Source organism: Passer montanus, unplaced genomic scaffold (assembly GCF_014805655.1).
Source record: "Passer montanus isolate IOZ18808 unplaced genomic scaffold, ASM1480565v1 scaffold131, whole genome shotgun sequence".
Classification (NCBI taxonomy): domain Eukaryota; kingdom Metazoa; phylum Chordata; class Aves; order Passeriformes; family Passeridae; genus Passer; species Passer montanus.
The window spans coordinates 370,019-387,055 of NW_024359944.1; the positions used below are offsets into that span (position 1 = coordinate 370,019).

Genomic DNA, 17,037 nt, shown 5'->3' on the forward strand with positions numbered 1-17,037 from the left:
CCCAGTTTAATGTCCACTGATGGTGAAGGCAGTGTTTCAGGAACTTCTGGCATTTTGGACCAGTGCTGCATCCAGTGTGGTGTAACCTCAGGGCACCGTATGGCTGCCATCCCCCAAATGAATCAATAATGAAATTACAGAGCCATTTCCCCTACAAATTTGTAAACTTTCATGCACGTCCTTTTTGAAATGCCAGAGGAAACCAGAAATGCCAAGGCCTGACTCCCATTTGCATCCTGCTTGGTGCTTTGCACTGTTGGGAGCTGCTGGGGTAGATGGGGATCAGCCTCTTGGCTCTGAGTGCACGTTGGTGAGTTCTCTTCCCTAGGGAACAGCCTCCATTTGTGTTCAGAGACCTGCTGACATCCAGCCCTGGATTCCTGAGAATGAAATTCTCAGGTTCCATTTCTTGGCCAGGAGTTGTGTGCCAAAGGCTAGGATGCTGCTCAGGGCCAGGTCAGTGGCCTGTGTAGGAGTACAGGACAGACACATCTCATCTCTGGTAACAGCAAAAAGCTGGTAACAATGATCCTGAAATTTTTAAAAAGTGTGAAGTCTGTAGTTTGTGGGGAAAAAAGCTTACTCAGGGGCTCTGTCAACCCAGGGGTTTAAGAAGTAGTTCCTTGGAGTATTTGTACTATGAATCAGTCTCTGAAGTGGCATGCAGTATTTTGGGGCTGGTAGAGCATATTTTTGTTGCACTTTGTATTGTCTAAAGCATACCTGTAAAGAAGGTCCAGTGTCGTGTCAGACTCTAAATCCCTGAAGATGTTCAGAAAAAATAGGGTCAAAAGACAGTGCATGGATTTGAGGCACAATTTTTGTATGATCAAAAAACACTTGTTTTCTATCTGCTTCATCTTGAGATCACTCACTGGGTGTGGTCAGATAGTGAGCAGATAAGGTTTTAAGCTGTCAGGAGGTGTTGAAAACTGCCAGAAGTTGTGCCATTAAAGAAAAACAGCCCCTCCTTGGGATGTGGGGAGCTCCTCTGATGCCTTGTGAAGGCTGGCCTAGAGCAGAGGCTAGACAGAGCTAAAGAATAAAGTAGGGATTTATTGAAAGGCCTCAATGGATCCACCTTGGGCAGCACAAGAGCCCAGCAAGGTGAACCCAAAATGGTCACAAAAATGGATGACTGGTTGTGAGGTCTCTCACTTTATAAGGTCTGGTTAATTAGCATATTGATGTTAATTGTCCAGTTACAGCTTTAGGTTATGAAGCCCCATCCTTCTTGTTTTTCTCTCTTCAGCCCACATTGTTTGTCCTCTTGGGCCCAAGATTTGGGTCATTGTCCTTGGTCCCAAGCTAGGGAAGGAATTGTTTTGTCTAGCTGCTCTGTGAAGAGAGGAATCTCAGAGCTACACACTAAAGCAGTACGGAATATGAAAAATATAAAAGCTAAAATCTAAGGCATCAGCTCAGCCCGGGTCAGCAGTGGCTGTAATGTGGTCCTGCAACCACAGCGGGAAGATTCAGGCTGGAAGAGGTTGAGGCACACAATTCCCTGGGAGACTTCTTAGTCATAAAAAGAGATGAAAAAAAGCCCAGCTCCAGTGCTTGTTTGCTGTAAGAAGCCTTGGGAAGCTGCTGGATGGAATGACAGAGTGCCCTTTGGCACGCCTGGCTCCCTTTGCCTCCTTTGCTCTGGCAACTGCCTTTGTTGCAACATTCTAGCACAGAGCACGTCTCCAAGGCCATGGTAAAGATCAAATCTCCTCATCAAGGCAAATTACCAGAGTAGCGCATTAAAGTTTTCCTTTGGTATTTTAATCCAGTCTCCTTGGAGCTTTTATTGCTGCAAAGCAACAAATGTCGCTTGTTTTTGCAAAAGGTTATCCTTGGTTTGTCAGAGATGAAGCTCTTAATGAAGAGCAGGGCTCCCTGGGACATCTTGACAAAGTCTTTGTGGGAAGTCGGGCGGGGGCTGTGTTCCTGGAGCCTTGGCTCCCGCATGGATCACAGCTGCACTTTGCAGGGTACATGCTCCCAGCCACCCCGAGGGGTCCGAGGCTCGGCAGCAGCATCACCAGCAGTGTTCACACAGGCAGATGTGCTAAATGTGCTTTAACAAAGCACATCTCAATCTAGTGTCCTTAATTAAGACCTCAGAAAAGCCTTTTGAAAAATACTTATCCATACCTAAGCTCAACAACTAAGAAGGTAAGAAAAATCTGGGGGAATTGATTTGACAGAGGGAAGCCCCTGGGACAGGAGGAAAGACAGCTCCTGCTGAGAGTGCAGCGCCTTTCGGGGCTGGAAATCAGCTCCTTTGTGTCCCCTGTCACGTGAGCTTCCCTGAAATGCTTGCACCTCTCCTCCAAACATTCCCTGGAATAGTTTCCTCTGTCGTGGGCATACTGCGAGGATTAATTCCTATGTGTTTCTGTCACACAATGAAGCAGGAATGGAGGAGGTGCAGGACTGCTCCCTGGGAGGTGCTGTGGCTGATGGGATATGCATTGCAAAAGCCAAAACAAGCACTATTGCCAGTTCTGTTAATTTAAAAGCCAAGAGTCCAGCTTAGAAGTGGTGATAGTTTAAGAAACAAAATTGAATCAAAAAGACCCATGCCTAGCATTGTTTTCATCTGTTTAATGAAACCTCATGGTATGCAGTGATGATGTTTTGTTTACATCCTTAAAACTATGAGAGTTTAAACCAATTTTTTAACCTAAAAATGAGAATGAAAGCTAAAACGTCTCCATATTTTCATGCGTCTAGGTAGGAGGGATTTTGGGTACCAAACCACATGTCATGAGGCTGAGGCTGGAGCTGCAGGAGCAGCAGGACTTTTGGAATATTGTAACACAGTGGGACAGGATTTCCATTGCCGTTTGGCTGTCGGGTTGGAGATACATGAGGCTCTAAAGCTTTATCCCTGCTGGAGCCCTGATAACACTGATCTGATACACAAGAAACCTCAGAATCCTTATTGCAGTCCCACGTGTTGTTGAGACTTATTAAATTAAGGTAACGTGTTCATGGCTGGATTTTTAGTATCTGTGTCTGTATCTATATGTCCATCTCATCTGGCTTCAGTATCACAGAACTGCAGAGATGATCAAAACCAAAATGAGAATGCTGAAGCAAGGATCTCATTTGAAATATTCTTTCCAGGCTGATATTTTTCCAGTCATTCTGCCAGCAGTCTCAGGTCTGCTTTGTCTATTTAAACTGTCGTCTAAGTGCAGTTCCTGCTCCAAGCCAAAGCCATCTGTTGTTGGGTAATAGTTCTGATTTATTCTGCCTCTGGTTGACACTCATGCTCCTGAGCCAGGTGCTGACTTGCAAAATTTGTTTTTATTAATTTTCAGTTTTATACCATGTGTTAATATCACAAACAGTATTTTAATTTAGGTTTGGGTTTGGTTTTTTTTTGTCTACTGTTTAAAATTAGGGATGAGTGATAGTGTCACAGCCCCCTCTGGGGTGCAATTCAGCATCCTTCAAAATGGCACAAGACATTTAAGAAATGCATTCAAACAGTGCTTCTAAATGTCTGATATCATCCAAATCACTGATCTGTATGCTCATTTCTGTGGCATAGAATTAATTATGTTTTGTTTTCAAATAAAAGATTTGGACTACTTGAAGACTTTTGGGCTTGAGAATATTGTGGGTTGCTAACTGTGGTCAGAATATCTGACATTCTACAGCATACCCTTCGACTTCAGTGAAGAATGAGGGTAGTTAGGTAACTTTGCAAGTTTGCACTGATTGTCACAATGCATATGAAAGATAAAGGTGGTTAGAGAGATTGATAAATTTCACCAGTTCCAGATTTATAAAATGTCTCCTCATAGATGGGCAGCTTCCAGACAATGTGTGCATCTTGCACATTAGCTCCTGGTGGCAATGTGTGTTTAGAGCTTTTTGTTTTTCTCCAGAGTTGGTGTTGAATCACTGGGAGGTTGTGCAGCAACTCCAAAGCATGTTTGAATGCAACTGTAAAATCCTTGTGGTATCTCTTAATACAATTTATATATACAGTAAATAAAGGTGCCATTATAAGGCAGCATAGATTAATGCACCAGTCTTCAGACAGGTTAGCAAAAAGCAGTTGCTACTTGTAATGACTCTCAGGTGATCTTCTGTGCAGTACTTGTGGTTTGGTAGGTAGTGATGGACTCTCAGAAGCATTGAAAATGAAAAAAAAAAACTAACATATAAGCATTTTTAAGGTCTGCTAAAAATAGTCATCAATTTGTGGCAAGGGCATTGTTACAAAATGTAATTTAATGGACATCTTAGGCCTATTCCTTTGGGAACGTTGGATTTCAAGAAGAGTTTTCATGTAAGGTCATTGTCTTAGTGAATGTTGTCTTAATCTTAAGCGGTTCAAAAGTGAAATGGGAATTACATGTGTGATCTGAGAATTATACCAGAGTGGTTTTGTAATTTTGGTTACCAAAATGTTTTTTGCAGACATTTATTTAAGTAATGTTTTCTTCTCATTTTGTGTGTTATTTGGTGTTCTGGGGGAGGGAAATTTTTGATGGGAAAAAAAGAGAAAGAAAGTGATATTACTGCAGTGTATCTACAGAATATCTTGACATATTTAGCACCTAACTTTGTGTGTAATTCAGTTCCCCAGATCTTACATACAACACTGTAGTGTTTGTATTTTAACATGGCAAAATTACAGTTACCCTGACATGAATAAATTAATGTATCCTGAAGGAAGTCTAATTCAGTTTGCCAAAAAGATAACCTTGCCCAAAAGTATGAGATGTTTGTATGGGAAAAACATGGGAAAGCATGAAATTAGAGCATCAAACTGGCTTAATAATATGGGAGACGCCTGGATCGGAGCTTTTAAGTTCCATTGATAAGGGAAGAACCATATTTTTCTAGGCTGCAAGTTGAGCAGCTTGAGTTCAGCAACAGCAAAAGAACTCTGAAGAAGGGCTGTGTTTTTCCTTGCAGGCCAGGTCTGTATCCAGAGCAGGTCTGTTTCCTGCAGATGCAGCTTCCACTGTCACAGCCAGGGCACTTACTGCTGCCTTACAGCAGTGCCCAGGAGAGATCAGATACCAAGGCACATCTTCACCATCCAACTTCCCTGGAGGGTGTTGTCAGCAGAGCTTGTGTTTCACACCCCAGCCCTGCTCTGAGCAGTGCAGTCCTGCTGCACGAGGCATGTGGTGTAGAGCTTCACAGAGACAGCAAGACGGCTTACATAGAAAGTAAACAGCTGTGCAAGTAAAAGTTTCAATTCAGCAAGGTCCTTAAACATATGTTTAAATATCATTGAAGTCAAGTTAAATTACTTTAATCATATACATAAGCACTCTGTTGAATGAGGGCTTAATAGTAGTTTCCATCTCTTTCCACATGATCAAGGCTTTTTCATATTCTGCTGCATGCAATAGGGATTTCTTCTTGGTTACACAGCATGAGCAATTGCTGTGACTTTTGGAAGACTCCCTTAACAATATGAATTTTCTGAGCTGTTGTAAACAGTTCAGTGTGGAATGCCAGTAAGAGAGAGTGGAAAGGCATTTTCCCAGCTCTCTGCTTTGAGAGTAGATTTAACACATCTTTTCTGCTGTTTTCCAGGACCACCTGCTACTGCCAGCCACCACACATAATAAGACCAGGAGACCAAAAATGTCTATAGTGCTGCCAGCTGTAAACATCAATGGTAAGTGCAAAAGAAGAAAGGGAACGATAAGGGAACCGTTTCAGAACAGTTTCAGAGATGTGACTGACTCGTACATGAAAAGCAAACTTAGGCCAAATGTCTTTCATTATAGCTTTGCAAAAGAAGTTAAACTGATCATTACTGGGGTTTAGTTGCCAGGGTCCCCGTTGGAGCTGGAGTGCTGGCAGATCTCCCATGCTTGGTCACCCAGACTGTGAGGAGAGGTGGGGATTTGGCCAGCAGTTGTGCATTCTGGCTCCTTCAAGGATGGGGAGGGTGCCATCCAGTCCTGGTGATTTGTACCCAGCTGATTAAGTGTTACATGAATGGGATTTAACCTCTCTAACTTGGTGGCTCACAGAGCCCATGGAGACTGTCCTCATCTTCTCATTTGGGTTCCTCCTATGCGTGCTTAGCAGGGGAAATTCCTTGGCCTTGCTGGTTTGTTAGGATACTGACTGCCTTCCCTGGCCCTCCTCAGCTGTTTACCATGCTGTTATACAACACTCAGTGTGAGTGGGACCTCTCAGCACTGCCTGGTCAGGATTAATAATCATCACGTTACCGTGCTGCAGGACAGCAGAGAAAACAGCTTTGCACTGGGGCACGGGCTCATTAGAGCACAGAAATGTTCTGGGTCAGCATTTCAGTCCCACATTAGAGACAGGACATGACCTGCACAAATATATCAATTCAGATGGTGAGGAATTGCCAGGTTGGGACACAGGGTCACTGCCACATGCATCAAATGCATTGAGAACCCTGGAGCAGTGTAAACTTTACTTTTTGAACAACTGTGCACATAATGCTTTTTTAAAACATCTGTGTTTTACAGTACATGTGAATCATAAACCCAAATGTTATTGTAAAATCCCAGCATGCTGAAAACATTATCTGATGATGCGAATTTCCATAAACTAAGAAAAAAAGAATCAGTTCAGGCTTTCAGCATTTTGATAATTGTACTTTCCCATGCAGTGCAGCCGAGTGTGATAATCTGTACAGCTGTCCTAGGGGAATTTTTATTAGATGTATCAGAATTATTTTTGGCATTTATCTGCCTGAACCTCACTTTTTATGTCTATTACAAAAATCCTTTTCTGGCTGACCTCAATTATCACATGCAAGTGGGCACTTTATCACTGAAGTACAAACACTATTTCTAAATTACAAATTATTTCTTCTTAACATTTTACTGAGTCCTGTTCTTACTTGAAATAACTTTTCTTTTGCTGGAGTAAATAAAATTTGGAAAATATGCATCAGAATCCAGTGACAAATCTTATCCATAAATAATGAAACATTGTGAAATTATATTTTCATCAGTTCTTCGAGATTTTTTTCTTTGGAACATCAGCATAATCCAGGAAATAAAAAAAAATGTCCAGGGATTTGGGCAGAGATGTCGAAACAGATGAGACACAAGAATAGCATTAAGTAAACAACGGCATCAAACATGGATTCCTCTGTGGCACCCAGAGTTGGGGGAAAAGTTACAAGATACACAAGAGCCAGTAGGTAACTTGGCTTAATTTTCAGTTTGACTATTGATAACCATAGGAAATTATTCCCTAAAATGTTCTGTCTGGAGAAGAATCCATTTCTGTCCTTTGAGAAAATTGCTTCTCCACCCTATTCTGCCTCTTTGTGGACTGGAGATGATCTGCACAAGCATCTGGGAGCTAGCTGACAACAAAGCTTTCCTCCCAGCTGTCTTAAGCCCACCTTAATTCTTTGTGCACCTGCAGAGAGTTGGCTGCTGGAAAAGGACAAGTCTCCTTTGGAGAAATTGGCAAAACTTTCAGTGTAAGAACTTGTCCCCTCTTTCCTTGTGCCTGAGCCAGATCTCTGTGCAAGAAGGGAAACCTTTTCTACTGCCACTTCCTTGCCCTTCCTTTTTACTGCCACAGCCCTGGCAGAGGAGATGACAGGAATACAAGTGAAGAGGTCTTTGTTTTGAATTTTTTTCAGAACTTCATCACTTGCTTCTGCGGGGTCTTTTACTGTGCACTGAAGTTCACCCATAACGCTGTTTCCAAAGATGAAATACTTGACAAGGGCAGTTGAGAACCAGCCCTTTGAACTACTTGGACAGTCTTTTCCCAGCAGACAAGTCACCCTTTTCTGGTCACACTTAGATTGTTTTGGTGCCTTCTGAGGCCCACTAGAGACTGCCTTTAGCTGGCCTGAGCCATCCCCACTGCTGGCTGTGGGGACAGAGAACAGGTATGGACAATGAGTATGGAGTGGAATGCATTGTCCACTGCTGTCCTGCATGGGTGATCCGGCAGTTTTCACAAGTGTACAAAGCAGAGTCAAGGCTACAGCCTGAAGAGTTTTTCTGGGAGGAAAAACTGACCTGCCTCTGCCCAATGTGTGTGCAGTCAATGAGATCAAAGTTTAAAAGGAGATCTTGTACAAGGCAATAGCAGCATGTTCTTAATTTTCCAGATAAAAATTTGCTTTCAAGTATTTCAAGTATTCAGTTGCTCTATGCTGGAAAAGAGTAAAAACAGCCATTACCTTGCAACTTGCCATGTGCTCCTTCTCACGGTCAGCCTGAATCACCCATGCCCCTCAGAGAGCATTAGGGTAGAACCAGATCCTCACTGTGCAGGTGCACAGAAACCTATTTGCCTATTTGAATATGTTTAATATGTTAAAATGTGTTAAATATGTGTAAGTTTAATTTTTTTAAGTATGGGAACTTGTTACATATTGTTACATGTTAGTCCTCCACCTCCTACTCCCCATTCCTTCTTCCTCCCTGGTCATAGCTCCTTTCCAAGCTTGCTGGGCCGTGCCCCAGTTCACAATCAATGCTTGCTGGCAGCTCTTCCTTTTCTGCCTCCCCAGATGCTCTGGCAGTCCTTTCCCCTTGTGGCATGTCCCTTCTGGCTGCTGTCCCATGGTACAGCTCTGCCCTCGGCCCCTGCAGGCAGCCAGGCCCAATTCTGACCTGCCTCTGCCCAATGTCAAAGCACCAGCATTTGTGACCACATGCAATACTCACAGAAAATCTGTCTGATGGTACCTAAGGGCCTCAGCATTGGTAAACCTGGAAGGAAAAACGCAGAACTGGGGAGTCCTAGTCCCACTCTATGTGGTTTTGGAGGCACCATTGGTGTGCCTTCCTGAGAAGTTATTCCAAGAAGAAACATCTTGCAGTATCTCATGGGAATGAAAACAAACTGCAATCTACAGTTTAACTCAGGCTTTTGTTTTCAAGCAAGTCATGTTTGTTATGCTGGATTGCAGCTATTACTTTAGAAATCTAACTATGCACTTGAGACCAGTTAAGTCTCCAGTAGGTTTCATTCCTAAATTTGCTTTTATTTTAATTCAGAATGTTGTTGGCTCATTACTCCAATTCCAAATTGACATATAGGCGGTGCCTTTCTTGAAGTTTAAGTGAAACCATCTGCCATTAGCCCTCTATTTATTTAACTGCAGCGGGTTGCAGCATGGATCTTTGGATCCAAGTAACCTATAGAGAACAGCAAAGCTGAACCACTCTCCCCACCCTGAGCACAAGCCTTCTGTGTCTGCAGCAGGGCTGCTGCTCTGTGCAGCACACAGGAGTGAGGACAGGCAGTGCCAGAGAGCCAGTTCAATGTTTGGCCCACGAAACCCCTTTCAGGAATGCAATTCTCCCTGGGGTTAGGTGGGGGACTCTCACAGCATGGACTTGCTCTTGGTAGGAGCAGCTCCAAGTGTCTGTACTGGTGTGTACTCACCAGTGGCCTTAGCAGCAACACAGAGACCAAAAAGGCTTTTTTCTTCTTAGGATCCCAGTGCAAAAGTGTCCTATATGTGAAAGTCTTTCCATCATTCACTTTCTTTAAGCTGGTTGTTGGTGTCTGTGCTCTAGGCCAAAACAAAAGTGAGAGACCTGATGAGAAAGCCCCTGGTGAAATCTAAGGCTCATTTTCTTGGAATTAGCAACCATGACAGAGAGTTTTGAATTTTTTATAAATACTCTGGATAGGTCCTTTGTCTGATGGAGCCCAGTCAGGCTTGTCTTCAGTCTGTCTTTGAGACAGCTGTTTGTGTGACCCTTGATAACCTGACCCTCCTTAACCTGCTTAAGGAGCCCTCTTCTCCTGAGGATTGCTTTTTGTCATGAAATCCAACAGCAAAATAATCTCCCAAAGGCAGAAATGGAATGGAGTGCTGACTTCAGCAGAGTCCATGTGCTCTGTTGTGCTGGCCAATTTCTGATTCCTGAGCAGTTCCATCACCTTTCCTTCTTGCCATCCATCATCATACTGATGTAACAGACTTCAAAAGTGCTCTGAAATAATATACGTTCTAATTAAAAAGGTGGAAAACAGATCTAATGGTAAGGCTTTTTGATCAAAACTGGGGTGATTTCTGCCATCAAGCAGCATGATTATTTGCATGCAGCTACGAAGAACCTCCCTTCAACTGACAGCCATGTGCAAGCAAGTCACAGATGTCCTAGGCTGGTAGCAAACAGTCTGTGGAAAATCTGTAAGGCTAACAGAACCCACACAGGCTGAGGAGGAAAATGAAAACAAAAGCTCCTTGGGAAGTGACAATGGTCTGTAAGTTCCCATGTCTTAGGGTTGAATAAATAAAGTCTTCAACTTCCTCTGCCTTTCAGGGTCAAGCAAACAAAAGATACTGTTTCCTTTTTTCAGAGCAAGAAACAGAATTCACAGTCATTGAGGAAGGTCTAAAACAACACTTATCTGACTTAACAGCAGCTGCCTTGCCTGAAGGTTACTGCTTGACATTTTGGGAAGCCTCTTTCTTGCTTTGGATAGTTCCAGTGCAGTTTCCAGGAGGGTGATGGTCCCTGCTATCCATAGCTGTTGTCCCTCATTGTTCTCCCTGTGCCTAAAAGCCAAGTCATGGTACCCATGGCTCCCTCTCACAGCTGCTGTCCTTGGCACGAGGCTGGGAAGCTCATGCCCTCTGCTAGGTATAGAGGATGCATCTCTTGGCTGCACAAGCATGAGCTATAGAGATACCTCCCTCAGTGTTTCTGCTTTTATCTGCATTTAAAAGAAGGTGCTGAGAACTCAGTGCAGCCTTACAAGCTGTAGTGTGTGACCAGAAGGCTCTGGAGTTGTGTACGTGGGATTAGAACCTAGATGTGAGATGAAAGAAGGGTGACTGCTAAGGTTTTTTGGGAAAGTCACTGGGAGTCCGTCAAGTTCTCTAAAACGGTGTAGGGAAATACATCTAAGAATGTCTCCAATGCTGTCATTCCAGTCATTTTGAAACTGCCATTCTTTTGCTTCTTGAGCTGCCAGTTGAGGAATAAAAGTTGTTTGGTGAAGTTTGAGGAGGGAAGAGTCAGAGCTGTGATTAGACCTCACTGCAGCAGCTGATTCCTGAGCCTGGGCTGGGACAGAGCCTGCAGTGTCCTGTGTGCAGCCATGGGCCAGCACCACTAATGTGGTTCTCCTGTAATTAGGAGGATTTGCCAATGTCAGAGATGTACTTCTGCTCCCGTGCTCGTGTAAAGCTGTACTGCAGAGGTCAGGATCAAAATGATGGCAGAACATTGTTTAACAAGGAATTTTAACAACAGATTTTAGTAATCTTGTAAGATGCTGCCATTCACATTTCTGTTCTCAAAGTAGCAGTGCAGTTTGTCAAAACAAAATATTGCCTCAAACTTTCCTGCATTTCTTTAAGTCAGAATTGATCATTGCCTAGATTAAATCCTAAATAGAAGTTTTCAGCTGCTTTTGTTACCTTTGAAAGACTTTGCTCTCCCCAGCCATGGTTGTTAATATGCTGTCTTTTACAGAAAGGAGGAGATTAAATTATTCAAAAAAGTAAGAAATAAATCATTCAAGAATCTGTGCGCAAAAGTAATGGAATCTGTGTCACTTGAGTTCATGTTTATTTATTTAGACAGGAAACGAACAAGAAATGAAATCATGAAGGCTTATTCCCTAATGACTTTTCATAACGAGCTGTTTACCTAAATTACTAAATGAGTAATCTATTTTTATGCATTCAAAAGAACAGGAAGGTTATTTCAGAGGATCTTCAGTGCCTTTTGGCCCTTAATTAATACAGAAAAGAGTATCTCAGGGGTTTTGCTAGAGCAGGACAAGCCCCAGCATACCTGGTGCTCCCTGTGCAGACAGGGTAGCTGCTGCAGATGGCATTTTGCTGGGAACACACCATTCACCAAGGGGGCAGAGAACTAGTCATAAATTAATTGGACTTCATACTTAGTATTTCCAATGCCAGTGTCGAGTTATTACAGCAGATTTTTTTTTCCGTAGGAATGACGCACTTCTGTAAAATTCACAAAGTATAATTAAAAAGAAGCCATTGCCATAGGCTGGCAGCACGAATGCCAGTGTGGAATTGCAGAGTTGGTTTGAACTGAGCACGTGTGTGTCTCCTGGATGTTTGTTAGCCCTGCATGCTGGTGCTGGTGTGGGCATGTGCTCTTCTGAGGTTCACTGTGCTGAGAGCTGTGCTGCAAAGCAAAGAGGGAACTTTCACCCCGGTCTGTGAGGTTACTGTTGCCATCCTGGCTATGTTGTGCTGTTTGCAGCATGTTGTAATTCTAACCTCTAGCCCAGCCAATCTGCCTTAATATATCTTCAAATGTTGTAAATTCAAGATTATAGAATTCCTCTTGGTGTGAAATTATAGGTGGCAAACAGTTTTATGTTTGTGATACATAAGCCAACTCTGGTAATTCTTTATTTCTGCAGTGATCTGAAGCATAATTATCCATAATGAGCTCACCCTGTAAAAACACGAAAAGCTGCAACAGAGCTGGTAGAGGAGGTTCACATTTATGAGTTCTGACTTGAGAACATCACTGGAGTAAACCTAGAGACGGGTGAAAACAGCAGTCTGAGAGGGCCTGTTGGAGTGTTTGGGTTAGTCTCTAAAGAGACTCCTAACAGCAAGGCTGGGAAGCTTTTCCCTGCTCCTCAGATCCTGGGTCTGTCCTCCAGGCTGCGCTTCCCTCACATCTTCATACAGCCCGCCTCACCCCTGGTGCTTCCTGCTGGGCTTCCTGGGCATCTTCTGGGCTTGGAAAGTATTTGAAAAGCACATCCTGAGTTCCTGAAGGACATTTTTGTTCATTCCCCACTTTATTAAGTAAATCATCTCCCTCCATCCTGTCTGAGTCTGTAGCAGCTCCAGAGGAGCAGGCTGTGCCATATCCCCATCTAGCACAAACACCTTCTGGGCGAATGTGGATGAAGAAATGACTGCCAGCCCCAGCTACACCTCTCTATGGAAAAGGAGGCACCCCTGTACCAGAGTAGGACTTGCACATGAAAGCTGTAAATCTCCTGTTGCTGTAGCTGGGAGGCAGAAGTGTTTGCAGGGTCCGTCTCTCGTTATTGCACGCTGCGCTCAGACAGGCTCTGCAGTGCTTCCATCGCTGACTGACACATGTTGGGTCACAGAAGCTCGTGTGCAGCAGAGCGCTCGCCCCACACAGACAGAAGATGGTGTAAAAAACACTCCTACAAGCAAGAGCTGATTGCAGTATCTAAATAAATGAGGTAACTTTATGTACCCAAGTTAGACAGGTGGAAAGTTCAGCTCACTCTTTGGATACCGTCCAAGCTATAAAGACATTTCAACTGTAAGGGAATACAGGCTCTCACCAGCCTTCAGTTTTAAATCAGTGACACACTTCAACACCAGGATACAAGAGATACTGGGTAATAGGCAAGGTCCATGTCATTACAAACATGATGTTGCCTCTTGAAAATAAACATCAAGTCTAGTAGTTAAATTAATTTTATGTAAGTGCCTGCAACTTGAAATGCCACAGTTCAAAGGTAAGGGCTAAATAAAACAGGAAAACATTAAAGGAAAAACTAGTGGGGTTAAAATGCTGGTAAATGAAGATTGATTAAAATCTCACTGCAAAAATCTTTAAAAGAAGACTAAAAAATACTACAGGCTTAAGTTAAGTAACATGTTAAAGTCAATCCATAGAAGTAAGAAGATATCTTTTAAACAATGGACATTGTAGCCAAATGAGGGAATGGGGAGTGGGGGGAAAAGAGGATAATTTCTGGCAGACTAAATGTCAAACCATAAAAAGTTAAGCCAGAAAAAGATACTGAGCAACAGCATGCCTGAGGCATAAAAGAAATAGTAAAAATATTTTTGAGAGGAAGCCTGCCAGGGAATCTCTAGTGCCTGTGGAGGACCAAGGCGTAAAGGAGTACTTAAAGTGGAAGTCAGCACTGCAGAAGGAAGGAGTAAAGTATTCTTGTGCTGGTATTAACAACTGAGGCTGTTAAATATCAGGCAGGTGACAAATAAGGCAAACTTTTAAAAAATGGCTTCAACTGAAGTCTCAGTTCTGCACCAGTTGGCAGAATCTGTGGGAGTTGAGTGTGTCCTGGCACATGCAACAGATTGGGAAGAGAGCACAGCTCCTGCAGAGGAAAGCCCTACCTTAGTGCTCCATTGGAGGCCCCAGAGGGAGAGTGAGCGAGGATAAGGGTGGTCCCTTCAGCACAGCAACATACTGAGTGTTCAAAAATCTTGGAAAAAGATGGTTCTTTGAGACTGCTGAAAGGAAGCAAGCTTTTGTGAGACAAGAGGGAAGGCTCACTCACAGATTAGCGTCTCTCTAAAAGGTGGAAACAGACTGTCCCATTTGCAGTGAAGGGGTTGTTACCAGTAGGTTCATACACAGGTCTGTGCTGGGAAGATGTCCTGGCTCCCAGTCCCTCCTGCACTCAGAGGGAGCAGTGCCCTGGTCCTAGGACAAGCCCTCCAGCCCTAGTTCTTGAAAGAAGCCTTTACTGGAATGCCTTTCTAGGCTACTCTCCTATGTGCAGTTTTATGTCTTGTAAAGTTGGTAGGTCTGGATTTGCAGGCAGTGTGGGAAGTTTGTTTATCCTTTTAGTGCCTCCTAAGTGGGCATGGGATGGTTCTGACTAAGAGCATTGCTCTTCCTCTAGCCTCTTTCCTTCACTCCCAAGAGTTTTCTGTGCAGCAGAGCTCCTTACCCTTGTCTTTGTTTTCTCTTTGGGTTTTTACCTCTTGTCATTAGCATTGTCACAGATGGTTAGATTTTAAATAGGGCCATCCTGCAGCAATGCTACCCTGCCAACAACACAGGTATACACAGCCAGAGCTGTCAAAAATGTCTCTGTTTTTCCGAGAAATACTCCATCTGAGGGAGTTTTAAGTCAAGTGCCTGCGAGGGTCAACACTGGTGAGTCTGATCTTCTCTTGCTGAGGTGACCATTGGCTCGTGTTCTTTCTCTTAGAGGGAAGTGATGCAGCATGAAAGAAGATTGAAAAGGGAGGTGGGCAATCCAGTGGGACATGGTCCCTGGGAAGAACCAACTTTCCTTCCCCCTCCCTGAGACCTCCCAGTCTAGAGCAGGTTCTGCAAAGCACCAACTGGCACAGATTGGCCACTGACTGCGTTGCTCACAGGTGCTGCTGGCCTCTTCCAGAAGCCACACAGTGGTGTAAGCTAAGGGCAGGTGATGCTCCTCACCCACAGCCAGTGCCAGGCTCTCTGGTGGCTCCATTGTTTGCTTCAGAGGCCACTGAGAGCTTGTTTCCTCTGGTTTTCTAGCTTACCTCTCATGCCTGTGCACATCTCCCTTGGATCATCCCTGACACCACTGCTCCAATGGATCAGGCATGAAGAGAGACCCTGTCTCCTGCTGTCAGCTTGTGGCTTGTCAGAGTGAGTTTGGTAGTGTGGCTCCAGAGTTTCTGTACTCCTAGAGATGCTGGGCTCACAGTTGGAGAAGTGGTAGGAGACCTGGAGACTGAAATGCCAGGATCTCACTTAGTCTGTGCCCGGGACTGAGGACAGCTGAGTTCACAGAGGTGAGACCACTGCAACTGCTCTGTTTAGAAGTAGTTCCAAGTGGGAATTTGCTTTTAAAAAGGGAAGTTATTTGACTATAACTTTCTCCTTTGCCTCAAACAATCCTGTCCAACAATCCAATCTGTAAATGTTTTAGCAATGCTGCTGCGTTGTTGCAGTGAGTGTATTTTTAGTCTGTAGCACTGCTTCATTTATATACTTATTTGGTAGTGTATACCAACCCTTCAGATGGAAACATTGTCCAGATGTGCAGGGTAGGACAGTCAGGGCTTCTCAACGGAGATGAGATGGAAGATTGCTGCAGTGGCAATGTGGAGAGAGCCCTGTGAGTTATGTGTGGGGACAGCTGCAGCCCTTCAGCAGGCCAGTGCAGCAGAGCACAGCTGGTGCCTTCAACTCCTGAAGCTCATGCCTTCTGAGCCCTGCTACCCTAAACATAAGCTCTGGATTGGGCCAGGGCAGGTTACAATAAAAACTATTTGGATAATTAGGTGCTAAATCATTCCTAAAGCTACACTTTATCATTGTCAGCTTGGCGCAGCTTGCTCAAAGCACCCAGGTGCTGGAACACGTTAGTGGCTCTTTGAAAGCTGCCCTGGTTTCTGCTGCTGTGAGAGATGGGCCTGCAGAAGGGGCTCCAAGTGTAGATTAGTGTTGACACAGACTGAAAACTTTCTCTTTAGAAGGAATTGTGGAAAGTACAGAGTGTGAGTGGCTGTTCAGCAAAGATGGCTTTGATAGGGTTGGTGGGTTTGGATCACCTTGCACAGGGGTGATTCGCTGGCTCCTATTTTGACATCAGTTAAACTGGTTCCATGGATAGCAAAAACCTTCTGCTCCCCACCCCCGCAGGGAGGGGATGATTCTCCTGCCTTATTGACAAAGAAGGGTAGTTAAAGTAAGGATGGCATGAGTGATTGCCCTCCCTGTACCTTAGCAGGAGTAAGGACATGTAGTCCAGATCTGTGTGGCTGACAGCACCTTAAATGTCTAGTCAGTGAGCACAGCAGATACAGAGCCAGGCAGGTTCTGACCATTTTAAAGTCACCTACTCAGAAAGCAGCAGTAGGTACGTGGGTTATCTGCTTCAAAGGCAGCTGGGGCCTTAGAAAAGGGCCTGAGGTCTGAGGAGCTCACTGAATGATAGAGTATTGGTCCCACTGAGTTTTTTTTTGGTAATACACTGTGATATTACCCAGAGTAAAGTAAAACTCATTGTTCTGGTAGAATAAGGCTCTATAAATGTACGTATGGCATGAGTGCACCTTCAGAAAGCTGTAAAGCTTTTCCATGGTGTTTGAAACAGTCCAGCAAGCTCAGGTGGCCTTTCAGGGGAGCTCTGTTTCAGTTTCTCTGCAGATACCAGTTTCCACAACGAACATGTGTTACAGCAGAGCATTTTGGGGAAGATGTAAGTAGGAAAGGATAAATTATCAGAATTACATCTTTAAGAAAGGTGTGTCCATAGGGCCAAAGAGCCTGATGACAGATGTAGAGTTGAAGTCTGTGGAGACAGCTGACTTTGTTCTTACTAACTGCAGAACAAAAGTTTCAT

General features: G+C 43.9%; 1 protein-coding gene across 2 annotated transcripts in view; it reads left to right on the top strand.

The window, feature by feature from the left end:
• The window catches only part of ATF6 (activating transcription factor 6), a 74,194-nt gene that overhangs the window by 50,836 nt on the left and 6,321 nt on the right, over window positions 1-17,037 (top strand). For both annotated transcript variants that reach the window (XM_039699231.1, XM_039699230.1), the window contains exon 15: window positions 5,563-5,647. In XM_039699231.1, coding sequence (XP_039555165.1) covers window positions 5,563-5,647 — 85 coding nt within the window. The remainder of the gene's footprint in view (window positions 1-5,562; window positions 5,648-17,037) is intronic.